This window comes from Nicotiana sylvestris, chromosome 5, assembly GCF_000393655.2.
Source record: "Nicotiana sylvestris chromosome 5, ASM39365v2, whole genome shotgun sequence".
NCBI lineage: Eukaryota > Viridiplantae > Streptophyta > Magnoliopsida > Solanales > Solanaceae > Nicotiana > Nicotiana sylvestris.
In genome coordinates this window covers 8,949,815-8,977,302 of record NC_091061.1, presented here as the reverse complement: position 1 = coordinate 8,977,302, position 27,488 = coordinate 8,949,815, and the positions used below count along the sequence as shown (strand labels likewise).

General features: G+C 35.9%; 2 protein-coding genes across 5 annotated transcripts; both read right to left on the bottom strand.

The window, feature by feature from the left end:
* Positions 1-113: 113 nt before the first annotated feature.
* LOC104224477 (ultraviolet-B receptor UVR8) lies at positions 114-12,464 on the bottom strand. The gene is made up of 11 exons (XM_070174243.1): positions 12,120-12,464; positions 10,244-10,317; positions 10,068-10,152; positions 3,932-4,051; positions 3,607-3,840; positions 3,209-3,451; positions 2,818-2,861; positions 2,132-2,314; positions 1,796-1,886; positions 740-783; positions 114-548 (listed from the first exon to the last, which is right to left on the bottom strand). Exons 1-11 carry the CDS (start codon positions 12,325-12,327, stop codon positions 426-428), a joined length of 1,449 nt encoding a protein of 482 aa, XP_070030344.1. The 5' UTR covers positions 12,328-12,464; the 3' UTR covers positions 114-425.
* A 5,190-nt stretch (positions 12,465-17,654) lies between these two features.
* LOC104234063 (BTB/POZ and MATH domain-containing protein 3-like) lies at positions 17,655-23,281 on the bottom strand. Of its 4 annotated transcripts, none has more exons than XM_009787559.2 (4): positions 22,736-23,281; positions 20,768-21,116; positions 19,835-20,105; positions 17,655-18,193 (listed from the first exon to the last, which is right to left on the bottom strand). In XM_009787559.2, exons 1-4 carry the CDS (start codon positions 23,110-23,112, stop codon positions 17,976-17,978), a joined length of 1,215 nt encoding a protein of 404 aa, XP_009785861.1. In that variant the 5' UTR covers positions 23,113-23,281; the 3' UTR covers positions 17,655-17,975. The 4 variants fall into 4 exon arrangements, with proteins under 4 accessions (XP_009785861.1, XP_009785862.1, XP_009785863.1 ...); XM_009787560.2 differs by having other exon boundaries at positions 19,804-20,105; positions 22,736-23,276; XM_009787561.2 differs by having other exon boundaries at positions 19,809-20,105; positions 22,736-23,276.
* Positions 23,282-27,488: the final 4,207 nt, after the last annotated feature.

The window sequence follows — 27,488 nt, the reverse complement described above, 5'->3', positions numbered from 1 at the left end:
GAGATCTGAACCCAGTTCTGCATAATAATAAAGAGATCGCATTTCAATCATCCCTCACTACACAATATGAAGTACACAGTAAAGGAACCCGGGTGCAAAGGTACCACAAAAGCTATCACAATGACTGCTCTAATGCTATAGAGTTTCTTTCATACATCAGAAAATCCAGTCGCGGAGAGGATTTACACTGACAGACTAAGATGTCTTGACATGATAGAGACGACTTCTCGTTCTTCCCAAGTTGTTGCTTGGAAGGACGATGATGACCTCCTTATTCTTGTAAAGAATCACTCCATGCCTAATATGTATATGCATGCAAACTACTATATGTACCATATGCATATATCACAATGAGGATCTTGAAATAGAAAACCGAAAGCACCTAACCTAACAAAACTTTGAATGGCATCAATATGATGAGTAGTTCAAGTAGGTGATTCAGCTAGTAGAAGTGTGTGCCACCACCCACAAGCGACGTTTGTTGGTACATGACCATCGATTGAGACTTGGGATGGAATATTCCGATCAATCACATCACCCAGTCCAAGCTGCACAAAGATGAAGCCATTTGTTCAATAGATCATCACACTTGTAGAATGCCAAATAAATAAACTTAACAAACTGGCACGTTCCTATACAAAATCGGTAAGATAACATATAAAGCGAGCCCATTCTTGAGCAATGACTGAAACCTATGACTCCAAGGAGAAAATATGCTGAATACACCTAAAGCTTGTACCTGGCCATACTTGTTCCATCCCCAGCAGAACACTTTGCTATCATCTACATAAAACAAAACGGCAGAAAGGTTAGATGAGCTTAAAAAAAAGAGAACACTCTCTAGTATGAACAAACTGTTAGTTGCTGTTTATCCAGAAGATTGTACAATAAGCTGAACAACTTATCAGAACGGTACAATAAGCTATTATGGCCTACAAAATAGACACTGCTTCCATTTTCGCTCTTCTTCTTCTAGCGTTTTTTTAGCAGACCACTTCAACAAGCATATATGCTTTTATTCCTATTAGACTTCTAGCTCAAGAAAGGACAGTTTCTAACACCTCTACAATCATATGTTGATTGTAGGAGAAATTGCTTAACTGAGTTTCCCATATGAGAATTCACACTCTTCCCCTCGGATACCTCAGCTATATATTTATGGTAGATACAGATCAAATCATGATAAAAAGAAGAAAGCCAACCATGATACCAAAAAAAAATATTCATGTTCTCCAAAAGGTTATCCATCTTTCATTTAGTCCTTAACCCCTAGTTATAGACCATTATAAGAAAACGAATTCTGGAAAAAAATGGCATTGCAAGCGTTCAGTCAATCTTGCTGAGGACCTTGTAGCTGTTCAAGCTTGTGCAATTGTAAGTGTTTACAAGTCCTTAATTAACTAACTTCAAGAACTTATGGTGTCATGGGTTGACGCCCATCAAGTTTACTCTATTGATCAATGAATAGGCTCTCTCAGAAAAGTTACAAACAAAAAGTCCTGCTATATAGAAATTGGTATTTGGTGGATTAACCTCTGAAACCAACTCACTAATGGAAATAATTCGGCAGCAAAAACCATTTCCGCGTTATCATATTCACTCGAATAATTATCAGGCTGTGTACACTTCCGAGTATTGAAGTTTCTTTGACTCTATACTAACAAGCTCATTTGTCACCTTGATTTTCATCTAATTAGCCATGACATCCCCCCATCTTTTCACTGCATCTTCTGATGGGTCTAACCGTTGTATGTCTAGCAGGAGAAAGTTTTCAAGATGCAGATACAAGTCATACCTGTGACTACGGCAGTATGTCGTGCTCCACATGATACAACTTTCACATGCATGTTCTCCAAATTTGGAGCATCCAGGAGCCGAGGTAGTGTCTGATATTATAGATAAAAGTAAAAGTTTAGTACTAGATAGGAAAAGATCTGAATCTCTTGGTTTAGTCTATAATGCAGGAAACCTACTGACCAATAAACTTTGCCAGTATTTCCAAGTAAGCAAACCACATTTCACCGTATGATATGTTACCCAGATTTCGGAAGCCTCTTATATTAATAGTTGTAACTGTACCAACAGACCTATTGTTTGGTTAGAAGAAAAAGAACCAAATTCAAAAATGTACCTCAGCCTGTTCGGCGCCAGTGCCTAACTGCCCAAATTGGTTCCCTCCAAATGCATATACATCACCATCTGCAGAAATACAAACAGTGTGCCAGAGCCCTGCTGCTACACTTTCTATCCTGATGCCAAGTAATGAAGATACACACGTCGGACTTAGCTCATCATCTGTACTCCCCTGACCACACTGCAAATGCAGCATCGGCACTTAATATGCTATTTAATAAATAAAAGAATCTTATAATATGATTACCGTTAATTTGCTATGCCTTTCCAAGTTCAAAGCACCTCTAGGCAAATTCTCAAACCTGAAATGAACTTTAGGCATTGGCATAAGGAGCTTAGAGAGTGAATATTCCTTCTTTCTCTTGTTAAGAAATATTTTTTTCTTATGGAAGAAGTGGAATTCCACTTCATAAGTTTTGTTATGGTCAAGTGCCTAGTGTTCAAAAGATCCTCGTGCTACAACATAGTGCATGCAGATCTCTTCAAGTCCAGTGCGATTGGGTTAATAGAAAATAGTGTCATGAGGCATATATTACTTTACTTTTTACATATACGGTGCATGTATATACACATAGGCAGACACGGAAATAACATAAGTTTAGTATTTCATCAAGAATATAGCTTATTTGAAATAACTCCAGTGCTTAAATTCACTATGGAATAGACTGATCCCAGGAAACTCACCTGTCCATACAATCCCCAACCAAAAGTTAACAATGCTCCAGCATCTGCCTTGAAAACCAGCAGCAATAAGTAATAAGTAAAATTACAACAACAACAACCCAGTAGAATCCCACTAATGGGGTCTGGGGAGGGTAGAGTGTACGCAAACTTTTCCCCCATCCCGGAGGGAAAAGTAATAAGTAAAATGATTGAAGAATTATAGGATTGCAAGAGGGAAACCATATACAATAATGTACCAATAGAAAACACATGGAAAGTATGAGAACAACAGTCATATGAAATGTAGGTACGAATTGATAACTAAAGTTCATGCTGATTAACAAGTACTGAAATGTAGGTATAACCAACTGATGACTATCCCAGATATCTACACAAGAACTAGAATGCGAACCTGTAATTACTGCACTGTGTCGGCCCCCGCAGGCAATTCTCTTGACATAATTCCCTGGAACTCTGAGGCCTTGTCCCTCTGATCCCGGACATCCATGAGAAAGGCCCATAGCTCTGTCCTTTCGCAGAGAAGAAGAAGAATCAATGCACGGCACAGGATGTGGGGAGGATACCATTCGAATCCTGGAGCCTAGACCAAGCTGTCCTTCCCCTCCGTAGCCCCAACCCCACACTTGTCCTATATCTAAATGAAAAAAGAAAATGTCATTCTTCTTTGGTTTCTTTAACAATGTAACTATATAATTCACAAAAGGGCGATGTACACAAATTATGCTCCAGGAAGCTACGGACAACTGTATGATGTGTTGAAGCAAGTTTATCCAAGACATACAAAGTTACCTGACAATGCCAGTGTATGCCGGCCACCAGCTGCTACACTGACAATCCGTACCCCTGGATTTAATGCGACTAAACATGGCAATGCTGAGAGACCTTCATCACCTGAGGATGAGCTCTCAGCTTGTTGCTTAGCTGATGATACCCGTCTACGTTTTGCACTATCCTCTCCAGCTCTAGTCTCTATACCAGATACTGCTCCAACCGTGGACCTCGATCCCTGGGGGTGAGGGCTTACTGTGATAAAGTTAATCTTCAAAATATTACTCTGTAAAATGTAAATAGCAGATTGTGCTTCTTTCTGACAGTGAAGCCAATCCGAAAATACCTTGCTGTGCCAGGAATGAACTCTGTCCATCGTTTACCTCCTTGTCTACAGCTGGCTCTCCAAGAACCTTTCCAGAAGGAATGCATTCCTTCCAACCCCATGTATACACTTCTCCATTTCCTGCATTTAAGGTTGAGTAGTATATCATTCTAAGGTTCCATAAACACATTATGACAAGGGGATTAAGAAAACAAACAAAAAGTGAACCTTGGGCCATAGCTCACTATGGTTTAAGAAGGAATATATAAACACTGGAGGCCAAAGCTCTCTAGAAAATGGACGCTGAACATAACTCAACCCCAAAAACTAGTCAAGAGGTGACCATTGCTCATGATCATATAAGGAGACAAACAGCCCATCTGTCAACCAATATGGACAACTTTCACACTCCCCCTGCCAAGTGGAGCGTGGATAACATAACATTGGGGCCCAACATTGGGACACGCAATAACGAGGATAGGTTGGCCTCCGATACCTTGATAAGGAATAGACCTTGGGCCTAACCAAAAGCTTGCGCAAACAGGTGTGAATTGACCCAAGACCATATAAAGAGACAAACTATCATCCCTCAACAAATGTGGGACACTTAACATATTCAATTCTTATATCTTTGTCAACTTTGCAAAATTATGACTACCCAAATCTAGTGAAGGAGGACAACAGAATGGATGTTGAAGTAGATATATTCTTACACTGGAATACTATCCCAAAGTCACAAAAATACACAAGCTTCCAGCTGCAAAAAATTAGTGGCATCATTATCATGAAAGTGATACGGTGTCCATCTCATTCAAATGATTTGGTAGCCAATTTTGTTGACTTGGTTTGGTTTGGTAGCCAACCTTGTTGAATTTGTATAATTTGGTAGCCAATTTTATTGACTTGGTTTGGTTTGGTAGCCAACCTTGTTGAAATTGTGAAAAGGGTGTGTAAATTGTCAAATATTGTAGGCTTTAGAGAGTGAGGTTTTGGCTATAAAAGGAGAGCTTTAACTCTCATTTCTACACACCAACAAAGAGAGAAAAGAGAGAGCAAGGTATTCCATAAACTATAAGAAAATAGTTTGTGAAGAAAAATAGAGTGTGAGAGATATTGTAGTGAGGTGGAAAAAAGCAAAAGAGTGTTTATTTCTTTTGAGGGTGTAGTGGTCTTAGGAGTATTTTTTACTCGTTACTACACAGTGTAAAATTCCTCGCTATAGTGATATCAGTTGCTCTTCTTGGCCGTGGTTTTTTCCCTTATTCAGAAGGGTTTCCACGTAAAATCTTGGTGTCATTATTGCTGCATTTCTATTCTTGTTGATTTAACCATAACTTAGTGTTCTGCGTTTATCACTAATACCGTGAATACTATTTTTACGGGGTTTATTCCCAACAAGTGGTATCAGAGCCAAGGTTCTATCTGAGTATGCTCTGTGGTTGCAGCACAGTCTAAACTTCCACATCAGAAACTGGTCTCCTAATAAATAGTATTTGTATTTGTGATAAACGATGGAAGCCAATACTAGTAGAATGGTTACCTTGAATGACACAAATTATGCCATTTGGAAGGGCAAAATGGAAGATTTACTCTATGTCAAGAATTTTCATCAACCTGTCTTCGCCACTGTAAAGCCTGATAATAAATCAGATGAAGAGTGGAATCTGTTACACAGGCAGGTTTGCGGCTTTATTAGACAGTGGGTTGACGATAATGTTTTGAACCATATTTCTGGGGAGACACATGCTCGGACCCTATGGGAGCACCTTGAAAGTTTGTATGCTCGGAAAACTGGAAACAACAAGATGTTTCTGATAAAGCAGATGTTGGGTTTAAAATACCACGATGGTTCCGCGATGACACATCATCTGAATAATTTTCAGGGGATCATGAACCAGTTATCTGCTATGGGCATTAAATTTGATGAAGAAATTCAAGGCTTGTTTCTACTTGGTTCCCTACCAGATTCTTGGGAAATTCTTAGAACTTCATTATCAAATTCTGCTCCGGATGGTGTGATCTCTATGGATCTTGCCAAGAGCAGCCTTCTAAATGAAGAGATGAGAAGAAAATCTCAGGGTTCCTCCTCATTAGATGTCTTGGTGACTGACTCTAGGGGAGAAGCAAGAATCGGGGTTCTCAAAATAGAGAACATAATAGAAGCAAATCCAGAAGCAAACTTAAAGATATTGAGTGTTATCATTGCGGGAAGAAAGGGCACACAAAGAAGTTCTGCCGGATTTTGAAAAAGGAGAATAGAGACGAGGAAGAACAGAAAGAAGATGGCAATCGTGTGGCCACTATCACTACGGAAGATCTTGTTACAGTCCTTGATGCGGATCTGATAAATATTGCTTGTGATGAGTCAAGCTGGGTTGTGGACAGTGGTGCCGCATCTCATGTGACATCAAGGAAGGAATTTTTCTCATCATATACTCAGGGTGACTTTGGAACTCTGAGTATGGGTAATGAGACTGTATCTAGGGTGGCTGGTGTTGGAACGATTTGTTTGGAAACTAGTATTGGAACTAAACTAGTTTTAAACAATGTAAAACATGCACCTGATGTTCGTTTGCACTTGATCTCTGTTGGTGTTTTGGATGATGAGGGATATGTCAGTACCAATGGTGCTGGAAAGTGGAAGCTCACTAAGGGCTCCATGATTGTGGCTCGTGGGGAAAAACGTCGTGGTCTATACTGGACTACGGCCTCTACCTGTGTTGATATGGTGAATGCCGTTGAGAGCCATAACTCTTCAACGTTATGGCATAAGAGGCTTAGCCACATTAGCGAGAAATGACTAAATGTTCTGGCCAAGAAGAAATTGTTGTCAAATTTTGAAAGTGCAAAATTAGAAAAATGTGAGCACTGCTTGGTTGGAAAACAAAAAAGAGTTTCTTTCCAGTCTCATCCTCCTTCAAGAAAGACAAAGTTGCTTGAGTTGGTGCATTCAGATTTATGTGGTCCAATGAAGACAAAAACTTTGGGTGGTGCACTTTATTTTGCTACCTTTATTGATGATTGTTCAAGGAAACTTTGGGTCTACATCTTGAAGACTAAAGACCAAGTGTTGGGTGTCTTTAAGCAGTTTCAGGCTTCAGTTGAAAGAGAAACTGGAAAGAAGCTGAAGTGTATTCGTACTGATAACGGTGGTGAATATTGTGGACCGTTTGACGAATACTGCAAACAACAGGGTATCAGACACCAGAAGACTCCTCCTAAGACTCCTCAGCTTAATGGTTTAGCAGAAAGGATGAACAGGACATTGATGGAAAGAGTCAGATGTTTGCTTTCTGAAGCAAAGTTGCCGAATTCCTTTTGGGGTGAGGCTTTGTTGACCGCCGCACATGTTATTAATCTATCCCCTGCGGTTGCTTTGCAAAGTGATGTTCCAAACAAAGTTTGGTATAGCAAGGATGTCTCCTATGACCACTTGAAAGTGTTTGGTTGCAAAGCTTTTGTACATGTGCCTAAAGATGAGAGGTCAAAATTAACTGCCAAGACAAGGCAGTGCATCTTCATTGGTTATGGCCTTGATGAGTTTGGTTACAGGCTATATGATCCAATTGAGAAGAAGGTTGTGAGAAGCCGTGATGTTATCTTCGTGGAGGATCAAACCATTGAAGATATTAACAAAGCGGAGAAGTTAAAATCTTCAAGTTCTGAAGGTTTAGTTAATCTTGATCAAGTTCCTTATACAAATGGGGATGACACTGGTGGGCTCAATGATGATGGTGATGCCCGGAACCATATTCCAGATCAACATATTGATGGTGATGGGGATAACAATGCTAATGTTGATGAGGTAGATGCTCCTACTCACGAAGCTGTGGACGAGTTAGATATTCCACTCAAGAGGTCTTCTAGACCTCGTACTCCTTCCTCCCGTTATTCACCCAATGAATATGTATTACTCACTGATGGGGGAGAGCCTGAATGTTATGCGGAGGCCATAGAAGATGAGCACAAGGATCAATGGATTGAAGTCATGCAAGATGAGATGAAATCTCTGCATGAGAACCATGCTTATGAGTTGGTGAAATTACCTAAGGGTATGAGAGCTTTGAAGAACAAGTGGGTGTTCAAAGTTAAAGCTGAAGAACATAGTTTGAAGCCCAGATACAAAGCTAGATTGGTTGTCAAGGGATTTGGTCAAAGGAAAGGTATTGACTTTGACGAAATATTTTCTCCTGTCGTAAAAATGTCCTCCATTCGGACAGTTCTTGGTTTGACTGCCAGTCTTGATTTGGAGATTGAGCAGATGAATGTGAAGACTGTTTTTCTTCACGGTGACTTAGAAGAGGAGATTTATATGGAACAACCTGAAGGCTTCAAGGCAAAAGGTAAAGAAAATCTTGTATGCAAACTTAAGAAGAGTCTATACGGATTGAAGCAAGCTCCCAGACAGTGGTACAAGAAGTTTGAGTCTGTTATGGGGGAGCAAGGCTACAAGAAGACTTCTTTCGATCACTGTGTGTTTGTACAAAGATTTTCTGATGACGATTTTATCATCCTCTTGCTATATGTGGATGATATGTTGATTGTGGGCAGGAATTCTTCTAAGATTGACGAGTTGAAGAAACAGTTGAATAAGTCTTTTGCAATGAAAGACTTGGGTCATGCTAAGCAGATTTTGGGCATGAGAATTACTCGTTCGAGAAACGAAAGGAAGCTTTACTTGTCACAGGATAAGTACATAGAACGTGTACTGGAGCGCTTCAATATGAAAAGTGCTAAGTTGGTTCGCACACCTCTTCCTGGTCATCTGAAGTTTGAGCAAGAAGATGTGTCCAACAACAACGGAGGAAAAAGAGAGAATGGCCAAGATTCCTTATTCCTCTGCCGTTGGAAGTTTGATGTATGCAATGGTATGCACTCGACCAGATATTGCTCATGCAGTCGGTGTTGTTAGCAGATTTCTCGAAAATCCAGGAAAAGAGCATTGGGAAGCTGTAAAGTGGATACTCAGGTATCTAAGAGGAAGTTCACGTGAATGCTTATGTTTTGGAGGATCAAATCCAATTTTGAAGGGCTATACAGATTCTGATATGGCAGGTGACCTTGATAATAGAAAATTCACTACTGGATATTTGTTTACTTTTTCAGAGGGAGCTATATCATGGCAGTCAAAGTTGCAGAAGTGTGTCGCACTATCTACAACTGAAGCGGAGTATATTGCGGTTACTGAAGCTGGCAAAGAGATGATATGGCTCAAGAGATTTCTTCAAGAACTTGGATTGCGACAGATGAAGTATGTTGTCTATTGCGACAGTCAGAGTGCAATAAACCTGAGCAAAAACTCCATGTACCATGCGAGAACAAAACACATTGACGTCAGATATCATTGGATTCGTGAGCAAGTGGAGAACGAATCACTTCAAGTCAAAAAGATTCACACGAGTGAAAATCCTGCAGATATGTTGACCAAGGTGGTACCAAGAGACAAGTTCGAGCTATGCAAAGAACTTGTCGGCATGCACTCAAACTAGAAGATAGTGCTATCTCCTCTAGATGAATGAGACTGGAGGGGGAGATTGATATGGTGTCCATCTCATTCAAATGATTTGGTAGCCAATTTTGTTGACTTGGTTTGGTTTGGTAGCCAATCTTGTTGAATTTGTATAATTTGGTAGCCAATTTAATTGACTTGGTTTGGTTTGGTAGCCAACCTTGTTGAAATTGTGAAAATGGTGTGTAAATTGTCAAATATTGTAGGCTTTAGAGAGTGAGGTTTTAGCTATAAAAGGAGAGCTTTAACTCTCATTTCTACACACCAACAAAGAGAGAAAAGAGAGCAAGGTATTCCATAAACTATAAGAAAATAGTTTGTGAAGAAAAATAGAGTGTGAGACATATTGTAGTGAGGTGGAAAAAAGCAAAAGAGTGTTTATTTCTTTTGAGGGTGTAGTGGTCTTAGGAGTATTTTTTACTCGTTACTACACAGTGTAAAATTCCTCGCTATAGTGATATCAGTTGCTCTTCTTGGCCGTGGTTTTTTCCCTTATTCAGAAGGGTTTCCACGTAAAATCTTGGTGTCATTATTGCTGCATTTTTATTCTTGCTGATTTAACCATAACTTAGTGTTCTGCGTTTATCACTAATACCGTGAATACTATTTTTACGGGGTTTATTCCCAACAGAAAGATGCTGTGGATACCTGTAACTGCAACACAATGTGCCCAACAGGCAGCCGCTTTTACTATTGAAACTTCATCAGGAAGGGGAAAAGGCTCCGGAATTTCCTTCAAAAGGTCAACATAAGAAATTGCAGGTTATTTGACGTGTCTCTAAGTAGTCAGTAAGCTGAGTAAACGAAGTTAGTGAAAGAATTACCCCATGTTTCCCTGATGTCACATAGCTTTGTCCTAAATCATCCGTTGAACCCCATGTAATGAGCTTCCCAGCATCTGATAGAGTAGTATAAAACGGCATAGTAATTGCAAATTAGGTAAGATAAGTAGCAGATAATTATCTGAAATCCACTTTTGAATTTAAAACTATGTACACAAAGAAGAAATTGTAAGTTCTGCCAGGAAGTAATGCATCAGAAGTTCACTGAAAACTAAAGTTTGGCATCCAATATGTTCTTAGTTGAAACCATCAGTTCCATGAAGTGATCCAAGCTTCCGTTTCAAAACTTACTTCTACTCAAAAACATCCATGACTAAGAGGGTGTTTTGGTAAGCCTATAACCAGTCGTCAACAAGTACTTTTTCGCTTATCTACTCATTTTTTAAACTCTAAAACTGTTTACTAGCAAGTGTTTATAAGCCAAAATCAGCCAAACGTCATAAGCAGGAACGTACAACTTATAACTTATGGCTTTTCAACTTATAAGTACTTTTGAGCACCCCCTACGGGTGCGTTAGCTTTATAAAATTTGCATCCTGTTAGCTTCCAATAGGGAAGATCTCCCCTTAAATTTGGCTTCGGTTTCATAACACTAACAACCCGTGGTTTATGACCCTTGTCAAAAAAAAACTTATAAGTACTTTTGATTTGACCCAAATCTTTTACTATTTTACTCCTAGTAGTTTTTGTAATCCCCAAAATACTCTTTCCAAAGTAAAATACTCCTGACTCCCTCTACATTTTATTTTTGTCATTCATCCCTTTCAATGTAAAGATACTTTTAAATTATATTTTTTAAAAAAAAAATCAAATACATTTAAGTCATTTTAAAACACTCTTTCCAAAATAAAACACTCCTGACTCCCTCTACATTTCATTTTTGTCGTTCATCCCTTTCAATGTAAATATACTTTTAAATTATATTTTTTGAAGAAAATTCAAAGACATTTAAGCCATTTTAATTAGAAAAGTGTTTATCAGTATTTACCAAACACACCAACTACTTATTATCAGTTTCAACACTTCAATTCAAACACATAATTACTTATTTATAAAATCCTTTTAGCATTTAAAAGCACTAATCAGCACGTGATGATTATGATTGTGTATATGGACATAGAATCTTTAAGTTTTTTGAAATAAAACTTACACATTTAGAAATTACATTAAAAAAAATACTGTCGAAATTACATTAAAAAAAATACTGTCGAAGAACAACAACTTGGTTGACTGTCGAAATTCGAATACTATCACATAAATTGGGACGGAAAGAGTACTACTTTTAAGCAGCTAACCCAAACATATTCTAACTATAATGTCCTACTCACTCCTTCTCAATTTATGTAATGTTGTTTGACTGGACACAAAGTTTTTAAAACAAGTCATAAATATTTGTGTAACCGTAAAACAAAAAAGAACAAAGTTAAATTATTTATAAATATAGAAAAATATTATTCCCTCTATTTCAATTTAGATGACACATTTCGCTTATTGAGAGTCAATTTGACTAAACAAGCTAAATTGAATTAGCTTTATTCAATATTTAAAATTAAAATTAAGATATTCAAAATACGAGAAATACTATAAGTTGCAATTTTTCTCATATTAATATGATAAAAATATATTTTTTAAAATGTTGATCAAATTTTATACGGTTTGACTCTCGATAAGCAAAATATGTCAATCTAATTTGATACGGAGGGAGTATTATTGTTTTAGAACAGTCTAAAAAGTAAACAGTGTAACATAAGTCGGAAGCACATGCTCAGCTGCAAATGCAAAAGCAAAAACATAAAGCTACAGTAAACCTGTAATAAAACCCAAAAATGGACAGGAAATGCAGGAAGAGAGAGAGCACCTGAAATGGCCATAGCAAATCCACAGCCACCACCACAAACATCCTTCCATGAGTAATTTCCTGACTGTGGAACCCTAACAACAACAACTGGAGACAACAAAGGTGACCTCTGCGGCACAGCTCCTGGTAAATATCCCCACATATACACTATTTTCTCCTTTTCTACTACTTCCATTTTCACACTTCCTTCGCCTTCACTTCCATTCATTCCCACAACTACAGAAAAAAAAATAACAAAAATAGAGAAATAAATAAATAAAAGTTGAAAATAGAAAGAAAGTTTTTCTTCTCTCTTTTCGTTTTTCAGTTAAAGAGAATTTTGGAGCGCTGTGTTTGTTGTGTTTGGTTGGCGAAAATATTGTGAAAGGTGCCCTAAAGTTTTTAATTAGAGAGAGGGAGAATCAATTTCAGAGCCAATAAGGATGCCACGTCGGATGCTTATGTGGATTTATGTACACGTGGCGTTAGTTCGGCCGCTAGATTCTTCCGCCATTTACAGCCAGGAGTAGCCTCGAAGTTTCTGGAATTTCGGCCTTTAAATTAGACCTTCCGTAGACCATTGAGTGCTTGCTGCCGTGGTCTCACGTTTGTGCGCCACGTGTCTATTCTTTTCTTGGTCTTCAATCTTTACGTCTTACCACGTGTCACAGGATTTTTTTTTTTTTTTTTGTATTTAATCATCTTATAATAGGAGTATAATAACTCCACTTATGTAGATTTCTTTGAGTTTGATCCATTAAAGGGAAAACGAAAAGAAAATTTATTATCAAAACTCGACCCCAATTACTCCAATTAAAAAGTGATGAATTCTCATTTTGCACTTTCAACTCTACTTTCTTTATAATTATCCTCTGTTCGGTAGTCGGATAGGGGTAAGGTCTACGTACACTTTATCCTTTCCAGATTTCACTAGTAAAATTATTGCTGGGTTGATGTTGTTATTGTTTCTTTACAATTATGTTTGGATAATAAATTTCTTTAATGGTTAAAAATAATACTACCAAAATTTGAAAATTTGATGAGTTTAATTAGTGACTATTGGAGTTCTTCAAAGTTATGAAAGTATTATAAATACAAGAAAATATGTCGGCATCTTTTTACTTCTAAATAAACAATTTGTCAAATAAAATAACATAGCTGAAGTATTAACTATTTACTTTATGTATAATTTAGTCAAAATCAAGCACCCTCCCCCGGCCACCCTTACTGCCGAAATGCTGTAATATCAATGGAAAATAATGTCAAGTCTCAAGCCGGCTATATTATTATCTGTTGTTTTATTTGCTTCAGTTATCTTATTGCTTTATTATTTTTAATACGACTTCTTAACTATTATTTTTCTTTTTCAAACCATCTTTGAAATGTTTTTCTTGAGCCGAGGCTGTTTCGAAAACAATTTTTCTTCTTTCACAAAATAGGGATAAGGTCTATGTATTCACTATCTTTCCGAGACCCCAATTGTGAAAACACGTTGGTATATTATTGTTGTTTTTTTAGTGGTACCTACCTTAAGATATTGTTAGCAGGTCTCCTAAGTCCTAACAAAACTTTTGAAAAAAATCAAGAGTTTTTTGTTATATATTACTTGTGGTTTTGCTTGTGGCCAGCCACCCACAAATAGGAGAATGGGTCCCTGCATTATATCTCACGATTAATATGGTGATCAATGTCAACTAAAAGTTAAATTTAGAAAAAGTAGAAGAATAACTTCTATGTCATTCGATGTGATATATTTTTCTTTTAATTTATTTTTTTTAAAAAGATATTTTTGCTTTTATTTTTAGACATAAGGTCAAATACATTGATGACAAGCCATCAAACTTGGTAAAATGTCTTCATCTCAGCCAAGCCATTTGAACATCCGATCATGTATGCTCTTTTAAACCATTTAATATCAACATTCTTATAGGAGTTTGCATAATTAATTTATTGTGGATGCCATTAAAGTATTACTCTTGATAGTTTATGTATACTTAATTAGTGTCAAAATTTATATCTGATTTTTGAATTATGTCCCTATCAAATAGGATCAAATACGGAGTGTGGGCTGATTTATGATGAGGTTTTACTTATCTCATGGCAATCATTTAGAAGGGTTTCTTTTTATATATTAATATATTTGGTATTTGATATTTATTGACTCGCTAATTTAGTTTGATATCGCGTAAAATCAATTGAAGAGACAGTGTTTTTTACCAAAAATTTATCTATTCTCAAAGCTCGAACGTAAATCGCTTATTAAGGATGGATGATTCTATCCATCTACACCTTTAAGTGGTCATTAATTGGGAAGGTACTCAGTACACTTTTTCCCTATGTAAGGTTTTGTTTTTCGACTCAAACATTGTTGTTTTCTTTATTAGCTTTTGTACGCGATCATTCATAACATCAACACGGTTATTTGTCTTGGTAGCAAGTGTTTTTCCTTTAACAAGATCTTATGTGGCACAAATCCGAATTCGTTTGGAGGGAATCTCCATACGTATTAAATTAAATTATAGATCCTCCTTACGTGCTTTATTAATTGCTTGGTCTAAGGTCATGTGAGCCATTTTTCTCCTTATAACATGGTAAAAGAAAGATGAATTTTCATAAATTATTATAATTTAGAACGTAGTAACTATAATTTGCCAAATTACCATTCATAACTACTATTCAATTGTTACCGTCAATTGTATTTATTCGCGCAACGAATACAAGATGTAAATTCAAACGCGCAAAGAATACAACCAAGACGAAATACAGAAATACAGAAAAATAAAATGCTATTGCTGAGAGTTAAACTCAAGACCTCCACTAAGCAAATGCTCTAACCAACTAAGGTATGAGAACTTGTTGCTCTCTTATTTCAATTCAAAATAATTAATCTCTTATTCATGAATTTGCTATAAAATTTAAATATCGCTACGAATGACAAATTTACTGAAAATATAGTTACAAATAATAAATATAATGTATATGCTTGACGTGTTGCGTACCAATGAGCAGTGTTGATGGGACAATTGCAAGATCTGTAAGGCCATAGGTCGGCCTACTGACCCAAATAACATGAGAGGCCCATAATTGCAAGACTGCTATAGACATAACTTAACTTCATTGACAAGAGAGTACGGATCCGGAAAGCCACATGTTCATGAGTGATTTGCACAAATTGGACACTTCGGTATCACTCTTATTTTTTAGATTACGCTCGTCTCATGGGTCGAACTTCAAATTTAATAAGTGTTTTCCTCGCTTGCTCTATTAACAACAATTTTTTTCTTTTGACCTTAAAAATTTGCCCATGAAGCAAGGAGGGGTCAAAAAATCAAGATCATTTATTTTTAAGGTCATTAGATATAATTTCCTGCATGTTTGTACCATAACATTTTAGCCTCAGAAAATATGTAATTTGAAAAAAGCTACTATTAAGTTCTCAAATTTCTTCCAAATATCAAGCACTTCAAAGACTACACCAAGCCCTACTTGATTATTATGTAGGTCTTTCTTATTAATCATTTGATGGGATGATTATTGTTTGTGGTACAAGGAGTACAATGATTGGGCTTGTTGGGCCCTAGAATTGGATGGTTGATGTTCTGAAAGGGTTGGATCAGTGTGAGGGGCGGATTTAGGTCCTTTTTACGGTGCATGTGAACACTTGGTTTTTCCATTACTATGTATATATTTTGTAAAATTGATCTAATATAATATGTTGGCCCCAATACTCCAAAAAAGTTAAATAGTACATCTAATTGAATGCCGAGTTATTTATCCAAAGGAACATGAATTGATTCTCACTTAGTACTTTTTTCTTTCCTCACCTTTTCAGTGGTGCACATATATATTAGAAAATTCTGCATTCGCCTCTGATTAGTGTGACACAAATAGTCTACCAGTATTATCATTCTTTTTTTCTTTTAGTTAATTGTTCTTTTAGCATAAGATCGATAAAATATAACACACGAAATTGAAAAATAAAACACAAGAGTTTTTTGTAGTCACGTTCTTCTATTCAAAGCTTACTTTAGCCGAAGGTCTTTCGGAAGCAGCCTCTCTACCTCACAAGGTATGGGTAATACTTGCGTACATACTATCTTTTCCATAGTCAACTTGTGGGAATATTTTGGGAGAAATTCAAAAATAGCCAGATTTACAAGTGGTCATTCAAAAATAGTCATAGTTCAAAAGTCATCGAAATTTAGCCACTCTTCATGTAAAGATAAATCTGAACGAAAACACTGTTCAAAATCCGAAAAATGCTCTAGCTACTATGCATCTATTAAAGTGCCTTTTTCCCTAGTATATTATACTGGAGCCATCAAAGTATACCGGTCCAATATAATATGCTGGAAGTTCATGCACAGGTGCACCGAACTCCAATATATTATGCTGGACCGGTCTCTATTGCAGCAAAATAGTAGCTATTTTTCAATGACTTGGCAAACGCTGGCTATTTTTGAATGACCAATCCAAAAACTGGCTAGACCGTACTATTTTAGCGAATATATTGGGTATGTTGTTATCTTCTTATATTCAAATTGTAATTGATTATAGGAGATAATTTCCTCTATTGCTTATAGGAAATTGTATTTGGCGTTTGTTGAAAATTTAAAAAACCGGAGTTCCCAAATGTTACTTTTGAACTTTTTGCAAGCCGTATTTTTTTAGTTGCTTTTGCAAAAATTTCCAAATTCCAAATCTTTCAAAAACACCATAAATGAATTGGTTTTTGAGTTTTTAGAAGATTAGATAAGCTGGAGTTTGGGAATCTTCAAAAGAAGAAAAGAAGCTAACTTTCTTTACAAAAATAACTCAAACAAATACATATTACAAATTTGATTTGGTAAATTTTTCAAAGAAACACCACCTTTGACATGTTCAATAATGCAATCATTTGATAAGGGCCCAAAATCATTGGCTGTTATTAATGAATTAAGCAGTACTTCAATTCAGAGTACTTCCTTCCCCACAAAGTTAACCAATAATATATACATCTATATGGGTATCAAATGAGAGATAAATTGTTTGGGTAATATTTTTGACGAGTTGATTTTGTGTCGGTAGTGGGTCATACTTCAACTTGTTTAACTCGTGATTTTATTTTTACAAATCTACTTATCCAACCCGCTCTTTGATTAATAAAATCCAACAAGTTTATCGCTTTTTGATGATGCAGATTTCTAATAGGCATATAAAAGTGTACGTCAAAAAATATCCAACCTTATCATCAAGTAGAATAATATCACATATACATTTCAATCTCCCCTCGCTTCTCTCTCCACATATATATAAACCCTTCCTCTCCTTCGAAATGTCCCTCTTAGAAGGGTGATTTGGCTGCCATCGCATAAACCATTTTTAATTATAAATGTATCAAAACATATTCAATCACACACAAGAAGGTGGGCATTAATAAAAATAACAAACTCAGTATAATCCCACAAGTAGGATCTGGGGAGGGTAGTGTGTACGCAGACCTTACCCTTACCTTAAAGGTAGAGAGGTTGTTTCTCATAGACCCCCGACTCAGGAAAGATGAAAAGAAAGCAAAGGTGGACATCAACACACTAATATTTTAAGGGGAGAACTCTATACATATTCGTTCATATTGCATCTCATATAAGCTGAAGTTAGCTCAAGCAGTGAAAAATACAACAGTAAACTTTACTTGACCACCTAACCTACCTTAGGCTGTCTGGAATAATAGATGATACAGAACATAATGATGCTAACATTACAAGTTATCATCATTCAGATCATTGGAACTGTTCCTAAATCAGGTAACAAGAAATTAACTACACATTAGTTGGGTTTTCCGGTATCATATTTTCAACCAGCTAAACTTCATTCCACTTCGAAGGCCATATTATAAGGTTACATCCGCCTTCTCGCCCGCCTAACAACAGGATTAACAGATTCCACTGCCACACCATCTGCAGCCAGATCCAGACCGAAGATGCTGCTGCTACTCCTTTTCTTGCTAGACATCAAACTTGCCTTCTGGTCGATTAATGCAACTGTTTCCAGCAGCTCTGACAACAGTGAGGGGCAACTCTCTTCTAAGTGCTTGAATCCTTCTGTCTGCATAACCACTGTTTAACAAAAAATAAAATAATTTAGCAATTACATGAAAATAGGCAGAGGACCCCACAATGTCTTGTGTGGGCTAGCATATGCTTTAAAATATAGTCAATGTTGTACAAAACCAAGAATCTGCAACTAAGTGGTGCATGCTCCTGTGCTAGTAATGGAAGCAAGATGACGGAGAAGTTTTTGACGTATCTCGAGGCTTCCCAGTTTTCTAATATCACCCTAATTGTTTATAGAATCATAAACATAATGGATTGATACGAACTTACATTCATGAAACAATTAGTTCAACGACTCAAATTCCAAATTCTGTTGATCCATAATTCTCCTAGTTATACACCACATTCAGCACCATATTGCAATAAAGCCCCTTGCGTCTAAAGTTTTGAACACCAGAATATTTACCGACATACATGTACCCAAACAAATAGAAGTTACATTATCTCCCATCATTTGCTGTAAAGCATGCATCGTAAACATAGAAGCCAGCCCTTTTCCATGGTTAAAAGCAGGGGCGTATTCACATGGTGGCAAGCGGTGTCACAGGACACCGCTTCGTCGAAATTTTTTACTATTTATATATATAAAAATAATAAGTAGAACAGAAATACAAGATAAAACTATTAAAAGTGACACCACTTGCAACAAAACATCTCAGTAGTCTAGTGGTTGTTATAAGCTTCAAGTATTATGTGAGAGGTCTTGGGTTCGAACTCCCTTGGCTCTGCAAAATATTTTTTGACTGTTACGGCCCTTTTACTAGAAATAGTGACACCACTTATGAAAAATCATGCGTACGCCACTGGTTAAAAGCCACTATGCATGAAAAGGAAAGCTACTTTATCATTATTGATTTACCAAATATCGAATATAACATTCCCGTTCATGTTGTCTATATAATGAAATGGCACGAGATTATTGCTACTCTACCCATTATTTGAAACTTTGCATGAACCGGCAGACTTTCTCTAATATTACACATTGTATCACTTCATGTTTCCTTTTGTCGATTGAAATTGAGGATCCACATCTAAGCAAAATGGGCATCAGAGACTCAATGTCGTAAGTCGCAGCATAAGCAAAACCCACCACCTGTCAAATCTGAATGTTCTTTCAACGTACAATTTTTGGTTTAAGTATTTTGTTTCCAAGGGATGATAACTAAAGAAGCCAAAACCACTCAAATATTCTCTTATGTTTTCCAAGCTAGGCATCAACTAACTGATCGGGAAGCCCAGATCAAATAATAGGAGTTGCTTTGCGCAAGGAACCTCACTTGAGATACTCCACCAGCATCTCTAAAGTGCATTTTGACTAAGGTCGAAAAACAAACTGCCTCAATGATACACCAATAAGATACCCATCTCTATAAACTTGAACCAAGTTAGAGCAAAAATCACCCATTCATAAAAGAACTAGGACCTTATCATAGTAGCTCAAGAGACTATCATCATAAAGTGGAAAACTACCATAAGATTTTTTTTTCCTGGCTTTACATTTAAGCTGGAAGATATAAATTTGCCATACGAACTGACATAAACAAGCAGAGTTAAAGAACATGTCTGCAGTTAAATTAACTAAGAAAAACTAAAAATGACATGACCTGAAATACCTCACCGCTCACATCTATGGAGTACACGCACCTCCCAGGTTTGTTGCTGCAAATTTCAAACAGATGGCCTTGAGCTGTGGGCAACAATGCAGCTCAGCAAGGGAAAGAGTTGTTGCCACTGTATCCACATTAACTTCTTCACACAATTTCACCTCACATAACTCTTTCAACCTATCTAAACCAAAGCGATCAGCTGCTGCCAATAGATGCTGCATCATTATCGTAGAAGTGCATGTTGAAGTAGAGCCAGTAATTTCACCTAAATCTGGAAGCTCATCAGAATAAATGTACTGGAGCATAGCCTACAAAACGAAAAGAAGTCCACCTAGATCATCTCAGCTTCTAAGAAAGGACTGCAAGGTTGGGGCAAGTTACATGTAAATTTTTTATATTGAAAACTACAGACAACCAACATGGAGAGAAACACAAGTTGGAGAAGCTAAGGTGCAAGACCATGACCATAGAACAAGAAGAGTCAGACTAAAACTTAAGGGGATGAGACTACTCAGCTAAATACTTGCTAGCTTTATATTTTTCTATGCCCTTTGTAAACAGACGCACAGAATAAGCTCAGCATACCAAAGGACTATCTAAAACATAGTGATACCAACTAAGTCAAAGATGGTAAATTTATAGAAAATGCTTAGCTCGCACAAACATTAGTGTTCTAACAAATTCCAATCAAAATCTCAGCCTACGCATCATATTGCTACATGCTGATTCAGAAAATGAATGCCAAAAGTACTACAAGCTAACGTTTGAGAAGGAACAACGAAATATATTATAAACCAGTTGCTTCCATCCCCACCCACCTTGTCCCCCTAAAAGAAAAATCCTTAAACAGTTGAACCTCAAACGAAAAGGCCTTTCATCTTTCAAATTCTCCATCTTTTACCTTCCTTTAATTATATATGTTTCTTCATACAGCAGAAGAATCATGCGTATTAAAGCACGAACTAATTACCTTGAAGATTGAGGGTTCAATATCCTCAAGTTCTACTTTGTCTGTATTAGGATTCCCAATAAGGCCAAAGAATTGGGCTCTAAACACAGGAGACCGAGCAGCAAGTATCAACTTATGACCCTTAAATGTCTCTTCTCCAACCTGGAAAACTATGTCACAACCAAGTTCAGCATCCAACAAGTATTTGAGATTTTGGCCCATGTCTGATGGTGGAACTACAACACTATAATCTTTGGGCCCTTCAACGCGACTTCTGACAACTCCAACGGTACAGTGCATGGCAAGGCAATCATCCTTCAGGTAGTCAGAAGTTTCTAAATTTATTCTTTTGAAAAATCGTTTGTAACCCCTGTAAATACAGACAAGAAGTTCTGATGATGAACAGTAAAATAAAATGTTCTAAATGTATTTCAACAGCTCAGATTGAAAAGCTAATACAGTTTTCCAACTAGAAATTCGGCGAACTTTCTTGAGTTTTATCTAAGACCCACTTGTTACAGAGTGTACTCACAATATGTCAGCATTATCATATTTTACAAAAGAAAGTACACCAGGCGCAAACGAACAATTTCTTCCACTGAGGCACAGAGCATAAAGGGCTACTAGCGACAAATAAATGGTGGATTCATCACTAAACAATTATTTGGAAGTAACACAATGGAGAGAAGATGAGGTCACTCATGTAGCTGATCACCAAACACAGGAGAGTCAGTTATCTAAGCAATCATTGAGTTTTTATGAATAAAACTAGACAAATGGATCTTTCAATATGTTCTCATCATCATCAACAACAAGTATGCTCAGTCCCAAACAAGTTGGGGTCCACTATATGAATCATCACCGACCATGTTACTCCAGTTAAACTTCGGTATGTTCTCATAATCTACCTATTTAATTCAATCCCAACTACAATGCTCAATGTGAGTCAGTAGGTTTAACAAGAACTTGTGGTTCTGGGCTATGCATATTAGTGACACCATGTCGTAAATAAAGAAATAATAAATAACCTAGTCTTAACACTTCAACGGCATCAAAGACTTTTCCTTTTTTGTATAAAAGTACCATAGACGTATTTTACCTAACCCAGTGTAAAGGTTTGGACGGTACATGCATCATCATAAACTCAAGAATGCACTCCCCAATATCTGGCACCCAAATCAATACATTTACGCACATTGAACATAGAGATAACCGTAACAGCCAGAAGAGAGAAAAACGACAAAGATTTCAGAAACACAGTGGCCTGAAGTTTGAACTACAAGAACTGGACTTCAGGATACAATCTTGACATTTGAATAAGCAGGTATCTACCGCTCTTTTTAAATTGTGTTTCAAAGACATTGCAATGTCGGCTATGTTTTAAACAACAGCACAAAATAGCTACTGGTGCACTTACAAGTAAATGTATTTTCCAAGTTAGCTGATATTTAGAAAAAAGATTGTGACCATTCTCACGTCAACGACAAGCGCTGAGATCAAAAATTGACATTATTACGAGGGACAAAAGATCAAATTCAGTAAAGCACCGTAGTTAAACAATTTTTACACCAACAGTGAATCTACAACCCTCCTAGTTTTTTTTTTAAAAATAATCGTGGTGTCCGGCCAGCTTGCGCGCAACTCGACTAATTCTACGAGATATCTGCCACTTCCAGCCAGCAACATGTACCAAGTAACTCTCTCCACTAATGCTTGGAGAGATAGGAAAAAATCACCTAGTGTTTATTAACTCCGTTGAGATTTGAACCTGAGACCTCAGGGTTCCCACCACCCACTTCATTGACGACTAGGCCATACCCTTGGGTGCAACAACCTTCCTAGTTTATCCAGGCTTGAAACCAAATACAATTCAAAAACCTAATTACATACAATCAAAACCCCAACTGAAACATAAAATATTTTTCCAATCCAAAGCATATAGCTAATAGTTAACGAATTCTACCATATAAACATAAACATAAAACGTACCACATGCTCCCTCTATATTTCAAAGTATAAGGCCCGCTTTCCAATGCCCGATCAAAATGGCTATGAACTTTATGTTTCCCTTTACCACTTTGATCCAATAACGTCAACTCAAACAAGGCCCTAACATCAGTGCCTTCGCTAGCCAATGCAATAAAAACAGAAACATAAACAGAAGAATCCTCTATGTTTTTACCATCAGGGTAAAAATAAATGGCCCAATCATAACCACCCACGGTAAAAATGTCGCTTGATATATATTTACCAGGACCCATTCCTTTGGCCAGAGAATAACCCCTGATGGTAAAATGGTGAGACCCATTTACCGTTTCGTTTACTGATTTGGAGGAAGAATCGTTGTCGTGAGAATTTTGGATCATTTCATGGGAATTGAAAGTGAAATTGTAAGAAATTGAAGGAAAAGAAAACCTAGAAGGGAACTGGGGGTTAATTGGATGAGATTTGTGAGGACTTGGAAGGGGAAATTGAGGGGTGTTCTGGATTGAAAATTTGCAGAGTTGAAAGGAAAGGGGATAAAGGAAAAGATTACAAGTGAATTAATTTGGTTTGGGGGGTTATATGCTTTGGGATTTAGAGCCGGTTTAGCTTAGCTGATTTAGAATAGCTAACAAGTATTAGGTGTCGAAAAATACTTTTTAAGTGATGAACTGATTTAAAAAATAAACAGTTACGTGTTTGGATAAAAGTGCTGAAATTAATAATAAACAGCTGAAGAACTGGGTATATAAAGAGTTTTATTTTAAAAAGAAATATTTTAGGGATAGAATAGTAAATATTTTGGTCAAACTTAAAGTGCTTATAAGCTTAAATTTGATAAGTTGGGGAAGACCAGCTTTTGGCTTATTTTTGGCTTATAAGCACTTAACTTATAAGTACTTTTAATTTTACCAAACGCATAGATAAGCCAAAAAGTGTTTATAAGCCAGTTTGACCAGCTTATAAGCTTAGTCAAACACCCCCTTAGAAGTTTACGTTTTGTTAAGAAACAAAGAAAAAAGATAAAAAGAAAGGAAATAATCTATTCTGATGTGGCAGTTGGGTTGAAAGTCAAGTCGGAAAATCTCACTTTATGCCTATTAATTCCAAACTATTTACCCTTTAATATAGCGGCCCAAACTATTTACTACTCCTATCCATGCGCTCCAAAATATTTACCCACCTTTGTTATGTTTCTCTTCTTCTTCTTCCTCATTTTACCTTCCTCCAATTCTTTACTTGGCTCTCCATCCATCAATTCTCGTTGGCTCAGTAAAGTTAAAATTCTCGTTGGCTCACCCCATTCTATTTACCCAAGACTTGTCCTAAAGTTGAAATTCTCGTTGGCTCAGTAACCTCCCAAATGTTCAAAGATGCCCCTACCTCTGGCCCTACCACTATTCGCCTCTTCTTTCATGTTGCTTTGTTGAAGTGGTGCTATTATTTTGAAGATTTATTGTTTGATTCGGTGTGGTGGTATAAAATATTGCTTATAGTATCTTCGAGTAAGCTTCCAAGATCTAAATTTTTATGTGTATTTGAATATCCACCATTGTTGGGCTTGAAGCTCAATTTTATTTTTGAAGATTTCTTGTTTGATTCTAAGTGGGTACTATTAAATATTGCTTATAGTGCCTTCTGGGAGTTCATAGTGAAATTTGATAGCATTTGGAGCTGATTTTAGGTGATTGAGATCGAAATTTTCAGTTGAAAATCGAATAAGAACACATCTAAAGTATACCGCTACGGTATACAATATGTTTTCGGAGCATATAGCTATATTGCAATAGTATACTATTATAGTTTACAATATACTGCAACGGTATATTATAATAATCGAAGAAGAATACAGTTACGTAACAGTATACCGCTATAGTATACTGTAATAATATGTTGTAATAGTGTACAATATACTATAATAGTATACTTATTACCCGTAAATTCACTTGCCTTTTCCCTTTTAATTTGCTTTAAGCTTTTACCCAACGTGAGGGGCAAATTGAAAATGCAAAAATAAAATAAAATATTATAGTATGCTATATAATGTAATGGTATACTCTTACAATTAGATCCTTTTAGAATTTTTTGAAAGTTTTATTGACAATTGATATTATTTCAGTTTAATAATTGAATTAAATTTTTTAAACTTTTTGCGTACAATTGTATACCCTGTTGATATAACTATATAATATACTGGTATCATATGTTAGTTAATATTTTTAGGTTGTATTAGCTATATTTAATTGGTACACAATTTGATTTTTCTTTAGTAATAATATAAAAATAATAATAATAAAAAATGAAATTAGATTATGAAGAGAAAAAGAATATAAAAAGAAAGAAGTTAAATGAAATTAAAAAAGGAAAAAGAAAAAAATAAGAAGAAAACGAGAAAAAAGAAAAGGAGAAAAGGAGAAAAGAAAAAAAAAAAAAAGAAAAAAGAAAAGAAAAGAAGCATAGAAATAAAAATGAATTGGAGAATAAATAAAAAATTCCCCACAAAACTTAATATGGGTAGAAAATGTAATTAGTTTATGGGTAGAAAAATAAATGGGTAGACAAGGATAAATAGTTTTGTTTTTGTGGGTAATTGTGTCAGAACCCCCTAATATTTTGGGCTGATTTTTGAGTAGTAATATGAGACAACTAGGCCGACATAAAGGTAAAAATTGCACGGGCATCCTATTTGGTCGCCTTCATTTAACTTATACTCACTTTTTAAAAAAGTTTTAACTTTTACACACTGTTTAAACAATTTCAGGCCTCTTTCTCCTCCTCCTTCATTTTCTAAATGCTGAAGATTGAGATATTGTTATGTGTTCTAGCCTAATGATTCATATATACCTACTTGTCCCATTATGTGTGTGTGTGAGAGAGAGAGATAACAACTTATATTTGCTATTTTAGCTCTTTACAACTATGAATTAGCTTTTGGACCGTCCAGTTCGAAAGTTCTAATTTTAATTACTACTGAAACATGAAAGCACAACTTGATTCCCTGCGCATTAGGTGAAAATGTTACCTTTACTAATGGTCTTGTTTTATAGGAGTATTGGTTTTCAAATTTTCTGATAATTCCATTATTCTAAAGGCTAAAATATACAATAAATAGTAGTTAGCAACTGAATCTTAATGACAACTTGTCATTGTTGTTTTAGAATTTCAGCTTTAGGAATGCTGAAGTTCAGCAAATATAAACAAAAAGTTCAGCTTCTAGAATGCTGAAGTTAAGCAAATACAAAACAAACTTCAGCCTTGAAGTTCATCACAAACATAACAAAGTTTCAACTAAAACATGCTGAAGTTCAGCAAATATAGAACAAAACTTCAGCTAAAACATGCTGAAGTTCAGCAAATAGAGAACAAAACTTCAGCTACTAGATGCTTAAGTTCAGCAATGACAAACAAAAATTTCAGCCAACACTTGGTTCAACAATTTTTGCTACTTCAGGCCTGTATGCCTGAAGTTACACGAAAAGTGAGTACACTTGCAATTTTTTTTACACAGCGAGTATAAGTTAAAACGTGGCCCAAAAAGTGAGTATAGATACAAATGCCCCAAGATAAAGTTGGTCCAAGCCCAATTAAATTTGTTAAAGAGAATTTACATCACATAAAGATTTAGGAACACTATTTATATTTTTATAGATACTTTCAAATAATTACCCACTTTAACAATATTTCTATGGGAGAAGATAATAAAAAAGAGAGAACCATTATAATTTCAAAAAATTGAGTTTTGTCTGAGGTTGTATTTATTATGTGAAGATCTTGTTGTTATGTTTTGAAAGAACAATTACAGTATTTTTGTAACTAGGGGGTCTAATTAATACTATATCTTTTTAGATTTTCCTTTACTAACATACTGAGTCAAACTAGTCCATGTGAATTTAACAATAGTGAGATGAATCGAGGCTAATTTAGGGTGTGTTTAGTATGACGGAAAATGTTTTCCGTGGAAAAATTTTCTTAGAAAACAAGTAGTAATCTTATTCATTTACGGTGTTTTGTACGCAAATTAAGGAAAATGACTTTTCAAGAGTATTTATAAATAATTTAGATATAATAAACATGAAGCTATAAACTTTCAAACCAACAACCTTTCGAATCCACAAATTTCATAAACTTTCGAAATTGCGAAATTTCGAACCCGTAAACTTCCAAACACGTAAACCTCCGAACTTGTAAAATTTTGAACCTTCAAATCGATAAATAAAAAAAAACTAAAACTGAAAAATATTTTTTTCGGGGGGATGAGAAAAGCAAAAATTTGAAATTACAAAAAGAAAGTTTAATTCTTTTTTGTGGAGAGGGGAGGGTGGTGCAGAAAAACGAAAAATAGAAATCTGAATTTGCAAAAAAATAATAAAGTAATAAAAAAATTGGGAGGGGCTGAGGGGGTAGGGGATGGGGTGGGGTGGGGTGGAGGGTAGTAGGGTGGATGATAACAGAAAAAAGTGAAATTTAGTTACCTTACAAGTCACACATGTACAAAATCAGATAATTTCACCAAAACTTACGAATATTAGAATAAATTAGCTAGTTTTTGTTTTTATTTCTACTCGAAGTTGGATTCTGGTCGCCCAAGGTCTTTCTCACTTCATTGATTGTTATTGTCATATCCAAATGTAGGCTATAATGAGTATCGCCAAACAGAATGACAATTTTTTATTTATTTTATTCTTAATAATATGCTTTTACAGCTATAAAATATATCTAAAATACCAGTTCCAAATATTGTTTTTCTTTCCTAAACTCT